At 73.9% G+C, this 21,132-nt stretch overlaps 2 protein-coding genes across 2 annotated transcripts; both read left to right on the top strand.

Moving 5' to 3' along the window:
• Positions 1 to 5,440: 5,440 nt before the first annotated feature.
• LOC309416519 (ras-interacting protein 1-like) lies at positions 5,441 to 13,103 on the top strand (the record flags this gene model as incomplete). The annotated part of the gene is given in 18 exon segments (XM_082016063.1): positions 5,441 to 5,465; positions 5,468 to 5,573; positions 5,654 to 5,774; positions 5,777 to 5,904; positions 5,906 to 6,243; positions 6,330 to 6,682; positions 6,763 to 7,014; positions 7,016 to 7,115; positions 7,118 to 7,165; positions 7,168 to 7,427; positions 7,852 to 8,267; positions 8,426 to 8,445; positions 8,448 to 8,573; positions 8,647 to 8,732; positions 8,849 to 9,089; positions 9,977 to 10,144; positions 11,097 to 11,399; positions 12,895 to 13,103. Coding segments are annotated over 18 exon segments (3,300 nt in total).
• Positions 13,104 to 16,506: 3,403 nt separating this feature from the next.
• Positions 16,507 to 20,351, top strand: ISOC2 (isochorismatase domain containing 2; the record flags this gene model as incomplete). The annotated part of the gene is made up of 5 exons (XM_082016062.1): positions 16,507 to 16,638; positions 17,153 to 17,365; positions 18,110 to 18,180; positions 18,257 to 18,374; positions 20,268 to 20,351. The coding sequence occupies 5 exons, from the start codon at positions 16,507 to 16,509 to the stop codon at positions 20,349 to 20,351; spliced, it is 618 nt and encodes a 205-aa protein (XP_081872188.1).
• Positions 20,352 to 21,132: the final 781 nt, after the last annotated feature.

Consider the following 21,132-nt stretch of genomic DNA (forward strand, 5'->3'; position numbering starts at 1 on the left):
CCTGCCCCATGGCCATGGCTTCCTGCCCCATAGCCATGGCCCCCTGCCCCATAGCCACGGCCTCAGCCCCATGGCCACGGCCCCTGCTCCATAGCCATGGCCTCTGCCCTATAGCTATGGCTTTTTGCCCCATAGCCACGGCCCCTGCCCCATAGCCACAGCCCTGCCCCATGGCCATGGCTTCCTGCCCCATAGCCACGGCCCCTGCCCCATAGCCATGGCCTCAGCCCCATAGCCACGGCCTCAGCCCCATAGCCACAGCCCCTGCCCCATGGCCATGGCCTCTGCCCTATAGATATGGCTCCTGCCTCATAGCTATGGCTCCTGCCCCATAGCCACGGCCCTCTGCCCCATGGCCACAGCCCCAGCCCCATAGCCATGTCCTGCCCCATAGCCATGGGCCTCCTACCCTGTAGCCATGGACTCCTTGCCGCTGCCCCACAGCCCTCAGGACCTGCCCCACAGCCCTCGTGTCCTGCCCCATAGCCTCTGCCCCATTGCCCCATATTCACCATCTCCTGCCCCATAGCCACAGCCCCTGCCCCATAGCCGTGGCCTCCTGCCGCTGCCCCACGGCCCCCCAGGACCTGCCCCCACGGCCCTCGTGTCCTGCCCCATAGCCCCCGCCCCACAGCCCCCGCCACCCACAGCCGTGCCGGCGTCGCCGCGGGGCGGGGGGCCGGGCGCCGGCGGCGCGGACGTGTGAGGGCATGGCGGCGGCGGCGGCGGCGGCGGCGGCGGCGGCCAAGCCAAACAGCCGGCGCGGTAAATATTTCGCTGCCAGGTGACGGCGGGGGGAAAAACCGGCCCGGCCCTGCCCGCCGCGCCCGCCTGCGCCGGCACCGGGGACCCCGGCACCCCGCGGCCCGCCGCGGCCTGTCCCGGCACGTGGGGCGGCCGGGCTGCGCCCTTGGCCCGCGGCCGCGCCGGTACCCGCGTGCCCGCGCGCGCCGCCGGCCGCGGCCGGAGCCCTTCGGGTGTTTTCCCAGACGGTGGTTTGGGGTTTTTTTTTTTGGGGGGTGGGGGCGGGGGGGGACACGCCGCCCCCCGACCCGGCGCCGCGCGCCGCCGGGAGGGTTCGGGGGGCCGGCGGCCTCGCGGCCGGGTGGGTGGTCGGCCCCGCCGCCGCGGTCGCCCCGTCCGTCACCGCCGGCGCTGCGTCCGCGCCGAGGGGGGCGGGAGGGGACGTGCGTCAGGCGCGGCCGGCGGTGACGCCGAGGGGGCCCGGCGGGATGCGGCCGCGGGGGCACCCGGCGGCGGCGGCGGGCCGGCGGTGTTTGGGTGTGCCGGAGGCGCACGTGCTGCCGGCCCGCCGCGGCGTGCGCGGTGCTGGCGGCGCCGCCGGCGTGTCACCAACACGGCACCGGCACCGCCGTGGCACCGCCACCACCGTGTCACACCCATGTCACCGCTGCCACCACGGCACCGCCACCGTCATGTCACCACCACGTCACCACCGTGTCACCGGCGCCGCCACGGCACCGCCACCACCATGTCACTGCCATGTCACTGGCATCACCACGGCACATCCACCACTGTGTCACCTCTGTGTCCCCATCACCTCTGTGTCCCCCGTGTCCCCCATGTCACCCCATGTCCCCCGTGTCACCCCCGTGTCCCCCCCCGTGTCCCCCCGTGTCCCCCCGTGTCCCCCCGTGCCCCCCGTGTCACCCCATGTCACCTCCGTGTCCCCCATGTCCCCCCCGTGTCCCCCCGTGTCCCCCGTGTCCCCCCGTGCCCCCCCGTGCCCCCCCCGTGGCCCCTCCGTGTCCCCCCTGCCCCCCCGTGTCCCCCCGTGCCCCCCCGTGTCCCCCCGTGCCCCCCCTGCCCCCCCGTGTCCCCCCGTGCCCCCCCGTGTTCCCCCGTGCCCCCCCGCCCCCCCGTGTCCCCCCGTGTCCCCCCGTGTCCCCCCGTGCCCCCCCCTGCCCCCCCCGTGTCCCCCCGTGCCCCCCCCGCCCCCCCGTGTCCCCCGTGTCCCCCGTGCCCCCCCCCGTGCCCCCCCGTGTCCCCCCGTGTCCCCCCGTGCCCCCCCCGCCCCCCGTGTCCCCCCGTGTCCCCCCGTGCCCCCCCGTGTCCCCCCGTGTCCCCCCGTGTCCCCCCCGTGTCCCCCCGTGCCCCCCCTGCCCCCCCCGTGTCCCCCGTGTCCCCCCGTGCCCCCCTCGTGTCCCCCCCGCCCCCCCCGTGTCCCCCGTGTCCCCGTGCCCCCCCGTGTCCCCCCGTGTCCCCCGTGTCCCCCCCGTGTCCCCCGTGCCCCCCCCTGCCCCCCCGTGTCCCCCCGTGTCCCCCGTGCCCCCCCCGTGTCCCCCCGTGTCCCCCCCGTGTCCCCCCGTGCCCCCCCCTGCCCCCCCCGTGTCCCCCCGTGTCCCCCCCGTGTCCCGCCGTGTCCCGCCGCGGGTGCGCGCGGTGGCACCGTCCCGGCCGCGTCCCCGGGTGCCCCCCCGCCCCCCCCCGCCCCCCCTCAGCGCCGGCGTCAGCGGCGGCTTCACCCGCACGCGGGGGTCACCCCTCCCCCCCGCCCCCCCCGTGTCCGTCCCCGCGCGCGGCCCCGGGGGGGGGCGGGGGGGCGGCGCTGACGCAAATGGCCCCGGTCGGGGCAGGAGGCGCGCGGGGGGGCGGGGCGGGCCCGGGCGGACACGCGGACACACACGGACAGACGGACACGGGGGGGACACGGACACGCGGACACACGCGGACACGGGGGGGACACGGACACGCGGACACGCGGACAGACGGACACACATGGACAGATGGACACACGGACACCTGGAGACGTGGACACGCAGACACACGGACACGCGGCCACGCGGACACACGGACACGCGGCCACGCGGCCACGCGGACACACGGACACGCAGACACACGGACACGCGGCCACACGGACACATGGACACGCAGACACACGGACACGCGGACACACGGACACGCGGGCACACGGACACGCAGACACACGGATACGTGGACACATGGACACGCGGAGACATGGACACGTGGACACGCGGCACACAGACATGCGGACACACGGACATGCGGACACACGGACACACGGACATACAGACACGTGGACACACGGACACACGGACACACGGACACATGGACATACAGACACGTGGACACACGGACACACGGACCCCTGGGGGGGGCACAGCGCCGGGGGAGGGGCTAGGCTGGCCGGCCGCCTGAGCCCACGCGTGCCGCAGGCGTGCGCAGGCGCGCCCGTGCGTGTCGGGGCGCGCGCGTGCGCGCACACGTGTACGTCGCGGCACGCACGCGCACGTGCACGCGTAAGCACACGCGGACGTGCCTCTGTCTCCGTGCGCGCGGGCGTGCGCGCGCGTGGGTCTGTATGCGCGTGTAGCTGCACGTACATGCGCGCGGACGTACACGTATGTGCGCGCATGTACACGCGTGTGCATGTATGCACAGGTATGTACGCGTATGTACACGTAAGTACACGTGTGTGCACGTATGCGCACGTATGTGTACGTGTGTACACGTATGTACACGCATGCGCACGTAAGTACACGCAGGCACACGCGTTTACACGCGGTACACGCATGTACACGTATGTACACGCATGTACACGTATGTACACGCATGCACACGTATGTACACGCATGCACACGCATGCACACGTATGTGTACGCGCGTACACGTGTGTACACGTATGCGCACGTATGTGTACGTGTGCACACGTATGTACACGCATGTACACGTATGTACACGCATGCACACGTATGTGTACGTGTGCACACGTATGTACACGCATGCACACGCATGCACACGCATGCACACGTATGTGTACGTGTGCACACGTATGTACACGCATGTACACGTATGTACACGCATGCACACGTATGTACACGCATGCACACGTATGTGTACGTGTGCACACGTATGTACACGCATGCACACGCATGCACACGCATGCACACGTATGTGTACGCGCGTACACGTGTGTACACGTATGCGCACGTATGTGCGTACGGACACGCCCGCGCGCGCACACACGCGCCCATGCGCCGGAGCCGCGGGGGGGGGGGGGGGGCGGGACCCCGGGGGGGGTTGGGTGCCCCGGGGGGGGCTGGACGCCCGTTTTGGGGCGCTTAGGGGGGATTTGGGGGCTCCGGGGGGGGGGGGGTGTATCTGAAGAGGGGGCGGGGCTCTGGGGAGAGGGGCGGGGCTTTGTGAGGGGGCGGGGCTTTGTTGAGGGGGCGGGCTCTGGGGAGAGGGGCGGGGCTCTGGGGAGAGGGGCGGGGTTCTGCGGCGCGGCTGTTCCGGAGAGGCGTGGCCACTCATCTGCGCGTTCTGATTGGCTCGCGCCCTTCCGCCGAAACTGACTTCCCGCCCCCCCTTCCCTCCCCGCGAGCTCGTCGCTCCCATCAGCCACGCGGGGGAGCGGCGCGCGGCCGCGCTCCGCGCTCCCATTGGCTGGAGCCCGCCGAGGCGGGAAGGGCTCCGCCAATGGGAGCCCTGGCCGGGGCGGAGCGGGCGGGTGCGGCCGTGAGGGAGGGACGGGGCGATGGCGGCGGCGGCGGCGGCGCTGGGGGCCGCCGGCCCGGGGGGGGCTCCGGCCGCCATGAGGGGATGGGGCCGCCCCGGGGGGACGGGGAAGGGCTGCGGGAGGGCGCTTGTGAGGCCCAGGCCGCGTCCACAGCGCGTCCCCTGTGGCGGGGAGGGGGGCCCCGGCGCCGCGACCCGCTGTGAGGCCTCTCCCCCCCCGCCGCACCGTTAACCGGAGCCCCCGCAGCAGCGGCCGTCGCGGGGGTGAGTCCCGGGGGCCTGCAGGGACGCTGCCCCGCGCTGGGGTTCATCCAAGATCCGCGGGCGGGGAGCGGCGGCGCCTTGCGTGGCCCCGAGCCCCCCGTCACCGCAGGCCTCTGGCGGCGAAGGACAGGGACGCCCCGGCCTGCGAGTCCCGCGGGGTGGGGCTGGGGGTGCCCCCCACCCCAGCGGGGCGGGGGACCCCCCGCCTCGGCCCCTCTTCCCTGCCTCCCACGGCTCCCCGGAGGCCTGGGCCGCTGCACTCAGCCACGGCCCCGCTCCGCGCCCGCCCCGCCGTGGCCCTGCTTCCCTCCACGCCCCCCAGCCCGGTTTCCTGGCCTGGCTCGCCCTTTCCTGTCCCCCTCTGCCAGCGCCGCGCAGGGAAATCGCCGCTCAGCGACCGCGCCGGAGGCGGCGAGACAAAGGGGGGACGTGGGACATGGGGCTGCGGCGCTGAGCCGGGGCGGGGGCGGCCGCCGCTGCGACCGAGCACCCGTGGGAGTCGGTAACGGCCGCGCTTTGGGGGCGAGAGGGGGTCGCGGCTCCGCTGCCTGGCGTGGGGACGAGCTCTGGGCGGGGGGACGCTTTGCCCCGGGGTGTCCTGGGGGGCTGGGGGGTTTGGGGGCGCGGCGGGTGGGGTCCCCGACGTCCCCCATGTCCCCCCAGGAACGCCGTCACCATGTTCCCGGAGGATCGCAAGGAGGGTAGCCCCGTTTCGGGAAGCTCCACTTCCCCGTCGGCCTCTGGATCAACTCCCCCAAGAAGCGACTGGCCAAGATGAGCCGCCGGTGGCCCAGCGCCGGCTCCGTCAGGTGAGAGCCCCCGCCTTCGCCACCCCCGTGCCCCCCGGCCCACCCCCCGCAGCCCCCCCATGTCCCCCTCCCCACGGCAGATCAACCTCCTCGGACACGGCCAGCCGCGGCAGCGAGACAGTGGAGCTGCGTCCTGCCGGCAAAACCAAACCCTCGCGGCACAAGCGTCTCTCCAACCTCTTCCACCGCAGCGGCACCGGACGGGCGCCACCAGCGCCGGCGGGCGCTGGGCCAGCGAGAAGAAGCTGGCGGAGCTGGTGGACCCGGTGCCCGAGGCCCTGGTGGGGGGGGAACACCCCCCCGGCCAGCGCCAGCTCCCCGGCATCCTCAAATTTTTGGGGGGACATCTCCCGGGGGGCCAACTACAAGAGCGTCCTGGCTACACCGCGCTCCACCGCCCGGCAGCTGGTGCGGGAAGCTCTGGAACGTTATGGTTTGGCTCCGGAAGAGGGAACGTCGGGAGAATACGTGCTCTGCGACGTGGTGGGGCGGCCGGGGGGGCCCGGGGGGGCTTGGCAGGTGGAGCACCTGCGGCCGGTGGGCGACGCCGAGCGGCCCCTGGTGCTCCAGGACGTTTGGAAGCCGAAAACCGGCTGCTCCCGGCGCTTCGAGATCCGCCGGCGGCAGGAGGTGGAGCGCGTCTGCGAGGGCGAGGACGCCGAGACCGCTGGTGAGTCCCCCGCGTCCCCCCCGCGGTGCCACCGCCGCCGGCGGCGGGTGGTGGTGATGCCCGTCTGTCCGTCCCCCCCCGAGCAGGCGCCAACGCCCAGGCCCGTCGGCTGCAGAAGAGCCGCTCGCGAGCGGCGTCGGGGGGCCCGGCCCCCCCCAAAGAACGCGCCGACAACCTCTCGCTGCGCCGCAGCATCAGCGACATGAACCTCAGCACCAAACGGCGCCGGGAGCGGAAAACGGTCTTGAGCGTGGCGGGGGGCGAAGCCGCGTCCCCCCCGACCGACGAGGGACCCCCCGAAACGCCCCCTGGGGAGGGGCCGGCCGGCGAGGAGGGGGCCGAGGGGGAGGGCGCCGGCCTGGAGCAGCTGGCGCAGTGCCTCATCCAGCCCCCCCAGCAGCACCCCTACTTCCTGCTGCTGCAGGGCTACGGCCGGCAGGTGGGTGGGGGGCGCGCGGGGCCCCCCGAGCCCCCTCCCCCCCCCCCCCCCCCCCCTCCTCACCCCCTCTCACCCCGCAGGACTTCGTCATCTACGTGATGACCCGACCCCAACACGTCTTCGGCCGCCCCGAACGCCGGGGGTCCCCCGAAAAAACGGGGGGCTGCCTCCTCGTCGACACCTTCCTCAACGCCCCCGACATCCTGCCCCGCCACTGCCTGGTGCGGGCGGGCGAGGGGGGCACCGACGCCACCGTCCGGCCTTTCCGGGGGGCCCCCGTCACCCACAACGGAGCCCCCCTCCTGCGCCGAGCCCCCCTCAACCCCGGCGACCCTGCTGGGGCTGGGCCGGCACTTCCTCTTCCTCTACAAGGACCCCCGGGGCGCCGGGGAGGGGTCCCCCGCCCCGCGCCCGCCCTGGCTGCCCCAGGCCTGGCCTTCCCCGGCGCGGCGGGGGTCCTGGGGTGCCCGGGCTGCGGGCGCTCCCCCAGGAGCGGCAGGAGGCCCTGCGGAGCTACCTGGAGAGCCCCCGGCCCGAGCTGCACTACCGGCCGCAGGACGAGGAGGTTCTGCTGCGCGAGATCGTCCGGCTGCCCGAGGCGTGCGGCGCCGGGGCCGGCGTCGCGGCGCTGGCCCCCGCTTTCCTCCTGGGGCTGTGTCTGGAACACGCCGCCCGCGCCTTCCCGCCCGAGCGCTTCCCCGCGCTGCTGTCCCGCGTGGCGCTGCTCGTCAAGGAGACCGTTTGGGTAACGAGGGGGACGCGGGGGACGTGGGGGACGCGGCGGGACGCGGGGGATGTGGGGGACGCGGCGGGATGCGGGGGATGCGGGGGACGCGGTGGGATGCGGGGGATGCGGTGGGACGTGGGGGATGCGGTGGGATGCAGCGGACACGGGGGACGTGGGGGACACGGGGGCTGTGGGGGGACGCGGGGGACGTGGGGGGCGCGGCGGGACGTGGGGGCGCGGCGGGATGTGAGGGACATGAGGGATGTGAGGGACATGAGGGATGTGGGGGACGCGGTGGGATGTGGGGGGACACGGGATGTGGCAGGACGTGGGGGACGCAGCAGGACGCGGGGGACGCGGTGCGGCGGGATGGGGGGACGTGGCGGGACACAGCGGGACGCGGGGGACGCGGCGGGATGTGGGGGCACACGGGATGCGGCAGGACGCGGGGGACGCGGCGGGATGTGGGGGCACACGGGATGCGGCAGGACGCGGGGGACGCGGCGGGATGTGGGGGACGTGGCAGGCTGTGGGGACGCGGTGCGGCGGGATGGCGGGACGTGGCGAGACACGGCGGGACGTGGTGGACGCGGTGGGACGCGGGGGACACGGCGTGGTGGGATGTGGGGGACGCAGCAGGACGCGGGGGACACGGGGGATGTGGCAGGACGTGGGGGACGCGGCAGGATGCGGGGGACGCGGCGCGGCGGGATGGGGGGACGCGGCAGGATGCGGCGTGGCGGGACGTGGGGGATGTGGTGGGACGTGGGGAACGTGGCGCGGCGGGACGGGGGGACGCTCACGGGGTTCCCGCCCGCAGGAGAAGATCAAGGAGATCGGGGACCGGCAGCCGGAGAAGTGAGTGACCCCCCCGACCCCCCCGGGGACCCCCGCGTCCCCCCAGCACTCTCCCCGAAGCCGAGCCCGTGGCGGGGGGCACCCCGGGGGGGGGGGGGGGCGGGCACGGACGGCGCCGGGGGTCGGGGGCCTCGTGGGGTGACCCCGTGTCCCCCCAGCCAGCAGACGCGGCCCCCGCGGCGCTGAGCATCGAGGCGGTGGCGGCCGAGCTGCGGCCGCTGATGCTGTGGCTGGCCAACGCCACGGAGCTGCTCAACCTGGCCCAGGGCCGCGTGCTGGAGCTGGAGCGGGAGCTGGAGCTGGAGGGTGAGCCCCGGCCCCCACCCCGGCGCGCGGCGGCGCCGCGGCCCCCCGCCCGCGCCCACCGCCCCCTCCCCAGGCCCCTGCCCGGAGCTGAGCGGCGACCTGGAGACCTGCGACGAGGCCATGGGCGTCCTGGGTGCTCTGGGGAGGGCCAGGAGGTGGGTGTGTGGGTCCCTGCTGTGCCATGGGGGAGCGTGGGGTGGGGCCGTCCCCGCCGAAGCCCCCTCCCCGCCGCCGCGCCCCCCGCCTCACCGCCGCGCCCCCCGCCCCTCCGACAGACGCTGTACTCGGCCCTGCCCGCCCTCCTGGAGAGCAACCCCTTCTCGGGCGCCGGCGAGCCCAGCGCCGCGCGCGACCTGGGCAGCGTCCCCGAGGGCGTCCGCCCCACGCTGGCCGTCTACCAGGCGGCGCTGGAGCTGACGCGCGACTGCCAGCTGCACCCCGACCTGGTCTCGCAGACCTTCGGCTACCTCTTCTTCTTCTCCAACGCCTCGCTCTTCAACACCCTGATGGAGAAAGGTGGGGCCCGGGGGGCCTGGGTGCTCTGGGGGGGCTGTGGGGTGGGCGTGTGGGTCCCTGCTGCGCCATGGGGGGCCATGGGGTGTGGCCGCCAGGTGGGGCCAGGGGTCCTGGGTGCTCTGGGGAGGGCCAGGAGGTGGGTGTGTGGGTCCCTGCTGTGCCATGGGGGAGCGTGGGGTGGGGCCGGGGGTCCTGGGTGCTCTGGGGGGCCGGGGGGTGGGCGTGTGGGTCCCTGCTGCGCCATGGGGGGCCGTGGGGTGCGGCCGCCGGGTGGGGCCAGGGGTCCTGGGTGCTCTGGGGAGGGCCAGGAGGTGGGTGTGTGGGTCCCTGCTGTGCCATGGGGGAGCGTGGGGTGGGGCCGGGGGTCCTGGGTGCTCTGGGGGGCCGGGGGGTGGGCGTGTGGGTCCCTGCTGCGCCATGGGGGGCCGTGGGGTGCGGCCGCCGGGTGGGGCCAGGGGTCCTGGGTGCTCTGGGGAGGGCCAGGAGGTGGGTGTGTGGGTCCCTGCTGTGCCATGGAGGAGTGTGGGTGCAGCCGCGGGGTGGGACTGGGGGTCCTGGGTGCTCTGGGGGGGCTGTGGGGTGGGCGTGTGGGTCCCTGCTGCGCCATGGGGGGCTGGGGGTTGGGGCCGTGGGTCCCCGGTGCCATGGAGAACCGTGGGGTGGGGCCGTGGGGCGCCGTGGGGCAGCTCTCTCCATCCCCTCCCCACGGCGGGGCAGCTCTGGGGGTCCCGCTCCCCCTCCCCCCCCCGCCGCCTCCCCCCCGTTTCCTCCCATTGTCCGTGCCGGGGCCGCGGGAAGCCGCCGTTTCCGCGGGCGGGAAGCGCGGGCGTGGGGCGGGGGGCCGGGGGGCGCGGGCCGCCCCCCGCCACCCCCCGCCCGCCCCGCAGGCGGCGCCGGCCCCTTCTTCCAGTGGTGGCGCGCGGTGCGCGTCCGCACCAACCTGGACCTGGTGCTGGACTGGCTGGCGGCGCTGGGGCTGGGGGACATCGCCGGGGACTTCTTCCGCAAGCTCTCTGCCACCGCCAACCTGCTCTGCACCCCCCGCAGCTGCCTCGGCAAGGTGGGGGGACAGCGGGGGGACGTGGGGACAGCGGGGGGACGTGGGGGGACGTGGGGACAGCGGGGGGACGTGGGGGGACGTGGGGGGACAGTAGAGGGAGAGCAGGGGGATAGCGGGGAGACATGGGGACAGCGGGGGGACGTGGGGACAGCGGGGGGACAGCGGGGGGACGTGGGGACAGCGGGGGGACAGCGGGGGGACGTGGGGACAGCGGGGGGACGTGGGGGGACGTGGGGATAGCAGGGGGACGTGGGGGGACAGTAGGGGGGAGACATGGGGACAGCGTGGGGACAGTGGGGGGACGTGGGGGGACGTGGGGATAGCGGGGGGACGTGGGGGGACAGTAGGGGGGAGACATGGGGACAGCGTGGGGACAGTGGGGGGACATGGGGACAGCGGGGGGACATGGGGGGACAGTAGGGGGACGTGGGGACAGCAGGGGGACGTGGGGACAGCGGGGGGACATGGGGGGACAGTAGGGGGAGAGCACGGGGATAGCGGGGAGACATGGGGACAGCGTGGGGACAGTGGGGGGACATGGGGACAGAATGGGGACAGTGGGGGGACAGTAGGGGGAGAGCAGGGGGACAGCGGGGAGACGCAGGGACAGCGTGGGGACAGTGGGGGGGACGTGGGGACAGCGGGGGGACAGCACGGGGAGAGCAGGGGGACTGTGTGGACAACGGGGACAGCATGGGGACAGTTGGGGGACAGAATGGGGATGGTGGGTCAGTGGGGGGGATGGGGGGGACAGCGTGGGGACAGCGTGGGGACGTGGGGACAGCGTGGGGACGTGGGGACAGTGGGGGGACAGCGTGGGCACATGGGGACAGCAGGGGGACGTGGGCACACGGGGACAGTGGGGGCATACGGGGACAGCGTGGGGACAGCATGAGGACACAGGGACAGCGTGGGGACAGCGGGGGGATGTGGGGACATGGGGACAGCGTGGGCACACGGGGACAGTGGGGGGACACGGGAACATGGGGACAGCATGGGGCCGTGGGGACATGGGGACAGCGTGGGGCCGCGGGACCGGGGGGGGTGTGGCCCGGCGCCGGCCGCCCGCGCGTCCCCCCGACGCGTCCCCGCGTCCCCGCAGGCGACGTGGGCGCGGCTGCGCGGCGAGTACCCGGCGCTGTCGCCGGCGCAGCTGCACCACGTGCTCAGCCACTACCAGCTGGGGCCGGGCCGGCCCCCGCCCCCCGCATGGAGCCCCCCGCCCGAGGAGCGCGAGCAGGCGGCCACCGGTGCGTCCCCCGGGCCTGTCCCCATCCCCTGTCCCTGTCCCCTCCCGTCCCCCCGTGTCCCCGTCCCATGTCCCTGTCCCCTCCCGTCCCCCCCGTGTCCCTGTCCCCTCCCATCACCCCCGTGTCCCCATCCTGTGTCCCTGTCCCCTCCCGTCACCCCTGTGTCCCCATCCTGTGTCCCTGTCCCCTCCCGTCACCCCCCGTGTCCCATGTCCTGTCCCCTCCCATACCCCGTGTCCCCATCCCATGTCCTGTGGCCTCTCCCGTCACCCCCGTGGCCCCATCCCATGTCCGTGTCCCCTCCTGTCACCCCCCGTGTCCCCTCCTGTCACCCCGTGTCCCCATCCCGTGTCCCTGTCCCCTCCCATCACCCCCTGTGTCCCCATTCCATGTCCCGTGGCCCTGTCCCCTCCTGTCACCCCCCGTGTCCCCATCCCATGGCCCTGTCCCCATCCCATGGCCCTGTCCCCATCCCGTGTCCCCTTCTGTCACCCTGTGTCCCCATCCCTGTCCTGTGTCCCCATCCCATGTCCCTGTCCCCTCCCATCACTCCATGTCCCGTGTCCCTGTCCCATGTCCCCTCCCGCCACCCCGTGTCCCCATTCCATGCCCCTATCCCCATCCCATGTCCCCGTCCCTGTCCCGTGTCCCCATCCCATGTCCCTGTCCCCTCCTGTCACCCCATATGCCCCCTCCTGTCACCCCGTGTCCCGTGCCCCTCAGCCGGCCCCTGGCCCTTGTCACCATCTTGTGACTGTGCCCCGTGTCCCCCCTGTGTCCCCGTGTCCCCATCCCACACCCCTGTCCCCACCATGTCCCTGTCCTGCCCCTGTGTCCCCATGTCCCCATGTCCCCATCCTGCCCCGTGTCCCCATGACCCCGTGTCCCCATGACCCGTATCCCCCTCCTGCACCCTGTGTCCCCATGTCCCTGTCCTGCCCCCGTGTCCCTGTGTCCCTGTCCTGCCCCTGTGTCCCCATGTCCCCATGTCCCTGTCCTGCACCCATGTCCCTGTCCTGCCCCCATGTCCCTGTCCTGCCCCTGTGTCCCCATGTCCCCGTGTTCCTGTCCTGCCCCTGTGTCCCCATGTCCCCATGTCCCTGTCCTGCCCCCGTGTCCCCGTGTCCCTGTCCTGCCCCTGTGTCCCCATGTCCCCGTGTTCCTGTCCTGCCCCTGTGTCCCCATGTCCCTGTCCTGCCCCGTGTCCCCGTGTCCCTCTCCTACACCCATGTCCCCGTGTCCCTGTCCTGCCCCCATGCCCCCGTCCTGCCCTCGTGTCCCTGTGTCCCCATCCTGCACCCTGTGTCCCCATGTCCCCATCCTGCCCCCGTGTCCCCATGCCCCCGTGTCCCTCTCCTATACCCATGTCCCCATGTCCCTGTCCTGCCCCCGCGCCCCCGCCCCTGAGCTGTCCCCATTTCCCCGTCCTGCCCCCGTGTCCCCTTGTCCCCATCCTGCCCCCGCGCCCCCGCCCCTGAGCTGTCCCCCCCGGCAGGCGACATCTTCGAGAGCTTCTCGGAGCACCCGCCGCTGCTGCTGCCCAGCCAGGGCTTCCGCCTGCGCCCGGGGGAGCCGCCGGCCGAGGAGGGGCTGCTGCGGCCCCTCTGCCGCCTGCGCCGCCGCCTCTGGGAGCTGGAGCAGGGCGCGCCGCCCGCCAACCAGCGCGCCCGCGGCGCCGAGCCCCCGCCCGCGCCCGCGCCCTGACCCGGCCGCGGGACCCCCCCCAAGGGACCGGGGGGCGCCCAGAGGGCGGCGGGACCCCCCCCAAAGGGACCGGGGGGCGCCCAGAGGGCGGCGGGACCCCCCCCAAAGGGACCGGGGGGCGCCCAGAGGGTGGCAGGACCCCCTCAAGGGACTAGGGGGCGCCCAGAGGGTGGTGGGACCCCCCCCAGGGGACCAGGGGGCACCCAGAGGGTGGTGGGACCCCCCCCAGGGCCCCCCAAAGGGACTGGGGGGTGCCCAGAGGGCAGCAGGACCCCACCCAAAGGGACCGGGGGGCACCCAGAGGGCGGCGGGACCCCCCCTCAAGGGACCGGGGGGCGCCCAGAGGGCGGCGGGACCCCCTCAAGGGACCAGGGGGTGCCCAGAGGGTGGTGGGACCCCCCCCCAGGGCCCCCCAAAGGGACCGGGGGGCACCCAGATGGCAGCAGGGCCCTCCCAGGGGACCAGGGGGCACCCAGAGGGCGGCGGGACCCCCCCCCAAGGGACCGGGGGGTGCCCAGACGGCAGCAGGACCCCCCCCAGGGCCCCCCCAAAGGGACCGAACCCCCCCCCCGCTGTGTGCCCCCCCGCGCCCCACCGTGGGGCACCTGCGAGTGTTTGCGTCTGTGCGTCCCCCCCAAATAAAGGTCGTTATTTGGGGCCGAAGTGACACGCGTGGCACCCGCGGGGACACGCGTGGCGCACGTGACACGCCTGGGACACGCGTGTGCGCCCACACACGCGGGGGGGAGGGGGGCGGCCGGGCCCGGGCAGGCGCCGGCCGAGGGCGGGGCTACGGGAGGGGCGTGGTCACCAGGGGCACGCCCCCGTGGGCGGGGTGTCAAGAAGGGGCTTCCACCGGGGGCGTGGCTTTGGGGGCGCGTGCTGTGGGGATTCCCGAGGCGGGGCCTGAGGGGAAACCCCATGGGCGGGGCTTGAGGGGAATCCCAGAGGCGGAATCGCCGGGGGATCCCGGGGGCGGGGCCTGAGGGGGGATCCCGGGGGCGGACGGGAGGTGCGGCTTCTTGTGGGCGGGGCTTGGCGGGTCGACCATGGGCGGGGCAAGGACCAGCACCGCCCCCAGGTGCCCGGGGCCCCCTGCAGCCCCCTCCCACTCTGCCCCCACTCCCAGCGGCCTCCCCAGCCCCCCCAAACCGAAACTGCGGCGGGAGCGGACTCCCCATCCCCGCGGGGCCTCCCGGGATCCCCTCAGGACTCCCCCCAAGCCCCTCTGAGCACCCAAGCCTTGTCCAGGGCCCCCCTAAACCACTCTGGGGCCACCCTGAAACCGGTCTAGGACACCCCTCGACCCCCCAAATCCCTCTGGGAGACCCCAGGACTGATCGAGCAGCCCCCCAAACACTTCTGGGAGCCCCCTGATCCTCCTTATCCCTCTGGGACCCCCAAAGCCGTCTGGTAGCCCCCCTCTAAGTCCCTTAAGCCCATCCAGAGACACCCCCCCCCAGCCATTAAATACCCCCGGGACCCCCCAACCCCATCCCTGGGTCCCCCCCAACTCCCTCCCGGGGCCTCCCTAGACCCCGAGTCCCATTAGCCCACCCCGACCCCCCTGGTGGTCGCCGGCCGCCCCCGCACTCCCCCCCGGTCCCCGCCCTCATCGGCGCCCCCGACCTCGTTATCTGCCTCCTGGGGGAGCGGGGGGGGGGGCTGCAGACCCCACGGGGGGGCAAGGGGGCCCGGGGGGGGTCACAGCGGGATCCCACATCCCCCCCTGGCTTGGGGGGGGTAATAAATTCCCACAGACCTCCGCGGGTCCCTCCACGTCGCGGGGGGAAACTGAGGCACGAAGTGGGGACCAAGGGGGCTGCGGCTCCTTTAATGGAGGGGGGGGGGGCGCGATGCCCTTGGGGGCGCGCCGGCGGCGGCACCTGGGGGGCGGGGCGAGAGCGCGTGTGGGCGGGGCTGCGCGGCGCAAGCCACGCCCCCACCAGGCCTGCCGGGGGAGGGGGCGCGTTCCACTTTAAACAGCGGGTCAAGCCCCGCCCTCGAGGGACAGGCTAACGCGGGGCCGTCCCTAAAAGGGGCGTGGCTTGGCGTAGGGGGCCACGCCTCCAAACTCACCACGTGGCGGCGGCCCCCACACCCCCCTCCCCCAGCGGCCCCACCACAGCCCCCTCAGCAGCCGCGGTGGAACCGGTTGCCGGGGGAACGCGGCCCCGCCCCCTCGCACAGGCCCCGCCCATACGGACCGCACCCGCCCGCCCCTCCAGGCCACGCCCACAGAACGCACAAGGTCGCGTCCGCCTCCCACAGACCACGCCCAGAGAACGAAAATCGCCCCGCCCCTTCCCGCAAACCAGGCCCACAAAACCGCATAAGGCCACGCCCCCACGGACACATACTGCCACGCCCACAGAACTAATGAGGTCACGACCCCTCCCCTGGCCACGCCCCGGGATGCAGCCCTCGACTGTCTCCATGGTAACGGCGATGGTTTCAGGCCTGGGGGTCTCAATGGTAACAGAGGTGGGAGGGGCGTTTCCATGGCAACAGGGGGTGCCTGGAGGGCACTCAGGCGTCCGGACCCCCCCCTCAGCGCTGGGGGGCGGGGAAAACGGGAGCGGAGCGACCCAACCCGGAAGCCACGCCCCCTCCCGCCTGTCCCCGCCCACTCCGCGTCCCTGCCCGGCAGCGGCGCAGCAGCGACCCCGCGGCCAATCAGAGCGCAGGACCGAGGGAGTCCGGGCAGGTAAGACCCGCCCCCCAGGGGCCCCAGGAGTCCGGGGGACCCCCCCCCCGCCCCCCCAGGGCGCCCAGCGTGCGGGGCGTCTCGCCCCGCCCCCCTCGTCCTGTCCCTTTAACGCTCGTTCACAAACTGAACGTCACGGCCACCGCCCCGTCCTCTGATTGGCTGAGCCCCTGAAGAGCCGTGACCTTTGCAATACCACCTTCGGCGCCTGATTGGCTCCCGGGGAGGGGTGGGGGGGTGGGTGTGGCACCGCCCCAGTCGTTCTTTGATTGGCCAGTGGTGGGGCTTGACGGAACGACTGAAGCGGTGGAGCCCGCCCCTCTGCTCTGATTGGCTGGAGCAACCCTGGGTCTTTGCGTGAGGGCGGAGCGACCCATTGTGATTGGCTGGGGCTTGGGAGGGCCGGCACTTGTCATTGGTCAGCCGCTCGGGGGGGGGGCGGTGTAGCGGGGGGGGGGCGGCGGCGACGCGCGGCTGCTGATTGGCCGCGGGGGCGTCGCGGGAGTCCCGCGTGGACTCACCCGCGTGCGCGGCGGGACACGCGTGGGCTCCGGAGCGCGGGGAGGGGGGGGGGGGAGGAGGCGGCTCCCACGCGCGCCTCGTGCCCGCGCCGCCGCCTCCGCCGCTCTCGGCTGACGCGCGTGTCGTTGTCCCGCCCCGCCCCCCCCCGGTGCGGGCGCGTGCAGGCGCGCCGCCATGGCCGCGCGCCGCCTGGGCCGCCTGTGTCCCGACAGCTCCATCCTCCTCCTCTGCGACATGCAGGAGCGCTTCCGCCACAGCGTCGCCTTCTTCCCCCAGGTCGTCGCCGTCGCCGCCCGCGTCCTCCAGGTTCCCGCCGCGCCCCTCCCCCCTCCCCCCGGCCCCGCCCCGCTAACGCCCCCCACCCCCACCCCAATCCCCTGGGACCCCCGCGTCCCGGCCCCACTGATCCCCCCGACCCGCGGGACCCCGGCGCCTGGCACCCACAGGTCACTTGGGACCCCGGCGTCCCAGCCCCACGGACCCCCGGGGCCCACTGACCCCCTCCACCCCTGGGCCCCCACCCCTGGGCCCCACTGATCCCCCCGACCCACGAGACCCCCGGTTCTGAGTCCCACTGACCCCCCCCCCACTCCTGGGACCCCCGTTCTGACCCCCTGGGACCCCACCGTCTGGGTCCTACTGACCCCCCCACCCCTGGGACGCCCACCCCTGGTCCCCTGGCACCGGGTCCCACTGACTCCCCCCACCCCTGGGCCCCCACCCCTGGGCCCCACTGACCCCCCCACCCCTGGGATCCCAGTGTCCCGGCCCCACGGACCCCCTGGGACCCCCCCCCCCGCTGACGAGGTGCCGCCGGCAGGGCTGCCGGGAGCTGGGGGTGCCGGCGGTGGTGACGGAGCAGCACCCACAGGTGCTGGGCCCCACGGTGCCCGAGCTGGGGGCCCACGACCTCCCCAAGCACCCCAAGACCTGCTTCAGCATGGTGGTCCCGGCCGTGGAGGCCGAGCTGCGGGCGCGCCCCCACCTCAGCGCCGCCCTCCTCTGCGGCATCGAGGCCCAGGCCTGCATCCTGGTGAGGGGCTCGGGGGGGCCCCAGGACCTGGGGGGCAACCCCCATGTATGGGGAGCTCAGGGGGGACCCCAGGGTCTGGTGGGCGACCCATGTGTCTGGGGGGCTTGGGGGGACCCCAGGGCCTGGGGGGTGACCCCCATGTATGGGGAGCTCAGGGGGGACCCCAGGGTCTGGTGGGCGACCCATGTGTCTGGGGGGCTCAGGGGGACCCCAGGGTCTGGGGGGTGACCATGCAGTGGGGGGCTCAGGGGGGACCCCAGGGCCTGGGGGGGTGACCCATGTGTCTGGGGGGCTTGGGGGGACCCCAGGGCCTGGGGGGTGACCCCCATGTATGGGGAGCTCAGGGGGGACCCCAGGGTCTGGGGGGTGACCACACAGTGGGGGGTCAGGGGGGACCCCAGGGCCTGGGGGGCGACCCATGTGTCTGGGTGGCTCGGGGGGGGACCCCAGGGTCTGGGGCGTGACCCACACGTATGGGGGGCTCGAGGGGGACTCTGGTGGCTGGGGGGTGACCCACGTGTCTGGGGGCCTCAGGGGGGACCCCGGCATCTGGGGAATGGGGAGGGGGGTCCCGGGCATCCAGGGACCCCGCAAGGAGGGCTGACCCCCCAGGTTTTCTTTGGGGGGCGGGAGGGGAGACGGGCGGATGCCTGGGGTCAGCGGGTGGGGGAGGGGCTCTCTTGGCCGCCTGGGTCCCGCAGCGGGGGGAGGGGTAACTGCGGGGTGCCCCTGCCCTCCCCCCAGCACACGGCGCTGGACCTGCTGGAGCGGGGCCTGGACGTGCACGTGGTGGTGGACGCCTGCTCCTCGCGCAGGTGGGGGCGGGGGGGGTCAAAGGGGGGGACCCGGGGGGCTCCGGGGGGGCCGTGGGGTGTGACCCTGCCCCCACAGCCAGGTGGACCGGCTGGTGGCGCTGGGGCGGATGCGGCAGAGCGGAGCCTTCCTCACCACCAGCGAGAGCCTCCTCCTCCTCCTGCTGCGCGACGCCGCCCACCCCTGCTTCCGCCAGGTGTCCGGCCCCGCCCCCGGCCCGCCCCCGGCCCGCCCCCGGCCCGCCCCGCCCCGCCCCGCCCCGGCCCCGCCCCCGGCCCGCCCCCGGCCCGGCCCTTCGCTGCCTCGGCCATTCATTGCCTTAGCCTGGCCCCGCCCCCGGCCCGCCCCCGGCCCGCCCCCGGCCCGCCCCGGCCCGCCCCCGGCCCGGCCCCCGGCCCGGCCCTTCGCTGCCTCGGCCATTCATTGCCTTAGCCTGGCCCCGCCCCCGGCCCGCCCCCGGCCCGCCCCGGCCTGCCCCGGCCCCGCCCCCGGCCCGCCCCCGGCCCGGCCCTTCGCTGCCTCGGCCATTCATTGCCTTAGCCTGGCCCCGCCCCCGGCCCGCCCCCGGCCCGCCCCCGGCCCGGCCCTTCGCTGCCTCGGCCATTCATTGCCTTAGCCTGGCCCCGCCCCCGGCCCGCCCCCGGCCCGCCCCCGGCCCGGCCCTTCGCTGCCTCGGCCATTCACTGCCTCGGCCCGCCCCCGGCCCGCCCCAGGCCCCGCCCCCAGCCCTTCGCTGCCTCGGCCCGCCCCCACCCCATCCCCGCTCGACCCCTTGGGGCAGGTGGCCACGCCCACCAGATGAGCTGTCCCCGCCCACTCGATTGACCATCTCAAGCTCCGCCCACTCGGCGAGTTGGCCCCGCTTCCATGTAAATGAAGTCCCAGGCCCCGCCCACCGGGCGAACGGGCTCCACCCACCCTGTAGCACGCCCCCAGCCCCTCCCACGATTGAGCTGGCCCCGCCTGCTCTGTCAAGCACAGTAAGCCCCGCCCATCTGGCGAGCTGGCCCTGCCCACCATCTGTCACTTCATATTAGCCCCGCCCCTTCTCCAGGTAGCCCCGCCCCTTTCCTCATTAAGGGGTTATTAGGAGGCCGAGGGGGGTCGTTACTGGGCTGGTTACTGGACTGGTTAGCAGGCCGGTTACTGGGCCGGTTACTGGGCCGGTTAGCCGTCCGTTGGCAGCTTGGTCAGCAGGTTCATGAGGCTCGTTAGCGGTTCGGCTCGTTAGCGGGGTGCTCAGGGGCTCGTTAGGCGGGTGGTTACCGTGAGCGGTTTCGTTAGTGGCTGGTTAGCGGCTGGTAATCAAGCTGGTTGGGGGATCGTTAGGGGTTGATTAGTGGCTGGTTAGCAGCTTCCTTAGGGGTTGGTTAGTGGCTGGTTAACAGGTTGGTTGGGGTTGATTAGTGACTGGTTACTGGCTAGTTAGCAGGTTCTTTAGGGGCTGGTTAGCAGGTTCATAGGGGTTGGTTAGGCTGGTTAGTGGGTCCATAGGGGTTGGTTAGGGCTGGTTGGCGGGTCCATAGGGGTTGGTTAAGCTGGTTAGCGGGTCCATAGGCGTTTGTTAGGCTGGTTAGCGGGTCCATAGGAGTTGGTTAAGCTGGTTAGCGGGTCCATAGGCGTTGCTTAGGCTGGTTAGCGGGTCCATAGGGGTTGGTTAAGCTGGTTGGCAGGCTCATAGGGGTTGGTTAGGCTGGTTGGCAGGCTCATAGGGGTTGGTTAGGCTGGTTAGTGGGTCCATAGGGGTTGGTTAAGCTGGTTGGCAGGCTCATAGGGGTTGGCTAGGCTGGTTAGCAGGTCCATAGGGGTTCGCTAGGCTGGTTAGCAGGTCCATAGGGGTTGGTTAGGCTGGTTAGTGGGTCCATAGGCGTTGCTTAGGCTGGTTAGCGGGTCCATAGGGGTTGGTTAGGCTGGTTAGTGGGTCCATAGGGGTTGGTTAAGCTGGTTGGCAGGCTCATAGGGGTTGGTTAGGCTGGTTAGCAGGTCCATAGGGTTGGTTAAGCTGGTTGGCAGGCTCATAGGGGTTGGTTAGGCTGGTTAGTGGGTCTATAGGGGTTGGTTAGGCTGGTTACCGTCGCTCTCGTTGCAGGTGCTGCCGCTGCTCAAGGAGCCGGCGCCTGACAGCGGGCTGCTGCCGCTGCTGGGGGGGCTGGGCCCCGCGGGGGGGCTCTGAGCCCCCCCCCCAAAACCACCCCCCGGCCGTGGGGGCAATAAACGCTGCCCCCCCCCCCCGAGCCCGGCTCTGTGTCTGGGGGGGGCCTTGGGGAGGGGGGACCCGGGGGGGGTCCCTGAGGGGGGCTGTTCCCCCATTGACCCCCCCCGCGCCGCACGAGACTAAGAGGGGGCTCAATGGACTGAGGGGAGACCCTGGGGGGGGGCCGCACCGTGGGATCCCCTAAGCCCCGCCCCCCTGCTGATTGACAGCCGCCTCACCCAATGGCGCTGCCCCCGCCAGCCCTTTTCTTAATGAAGCTCCGGGGGGGTAAGGGGGCGCAGACCACGCCCCCTCGCCCCTATTGGCTCCGCTCAACCAATCCGCGGCCGCTCCCGGCATCTTCCCCTCCCCCGCCCCTCGAAGCCCCGCCCCCTCCCCGCAGGAGCTGCCGCCGGATCCCGCCGGGGGCCGCGTCCTGCGGGGGCTCCGCGCCGGCACCGGGACCCCCGGGACCCCCCGGGACCCTCCCGGGCCCCCCCCGGCACCGGGACCCCCGGGACCCCCGGGACACCCCGGGACCCTCCCGGGACACCCCCGGCACCGGGACCCCCGGGACCCCCGGGACCCCCCGGGACCCTCCCGGGACACCCCCGGCACCGGGACCCCCGGGACCCCCGGGACCCCCCGGGACCCTCCCGGGACACCCCCGGCACCGGGACCGCCCGGGACCCCCGGGACCCCCCGGGACCTTCCCGGGACCCGCCCGGCACCGGGACCCCCGGGACCCCTCGGGACCTTC

The sequence above is a fragment of the Phaethon aethereus genome, assembly GCF_964289735.1.
Source record: "Phaethon aethereus genome assembly, contig: HAP1_SCAFFOLD_65, whole genome shotgun sequence".
Classification (NCBI taxonomy): Eukaryota; Metazoa; Chordata; class Aves; order Phaethontiformes; family Phaethontidae; genus Phaethon; species Phaethon aethereus.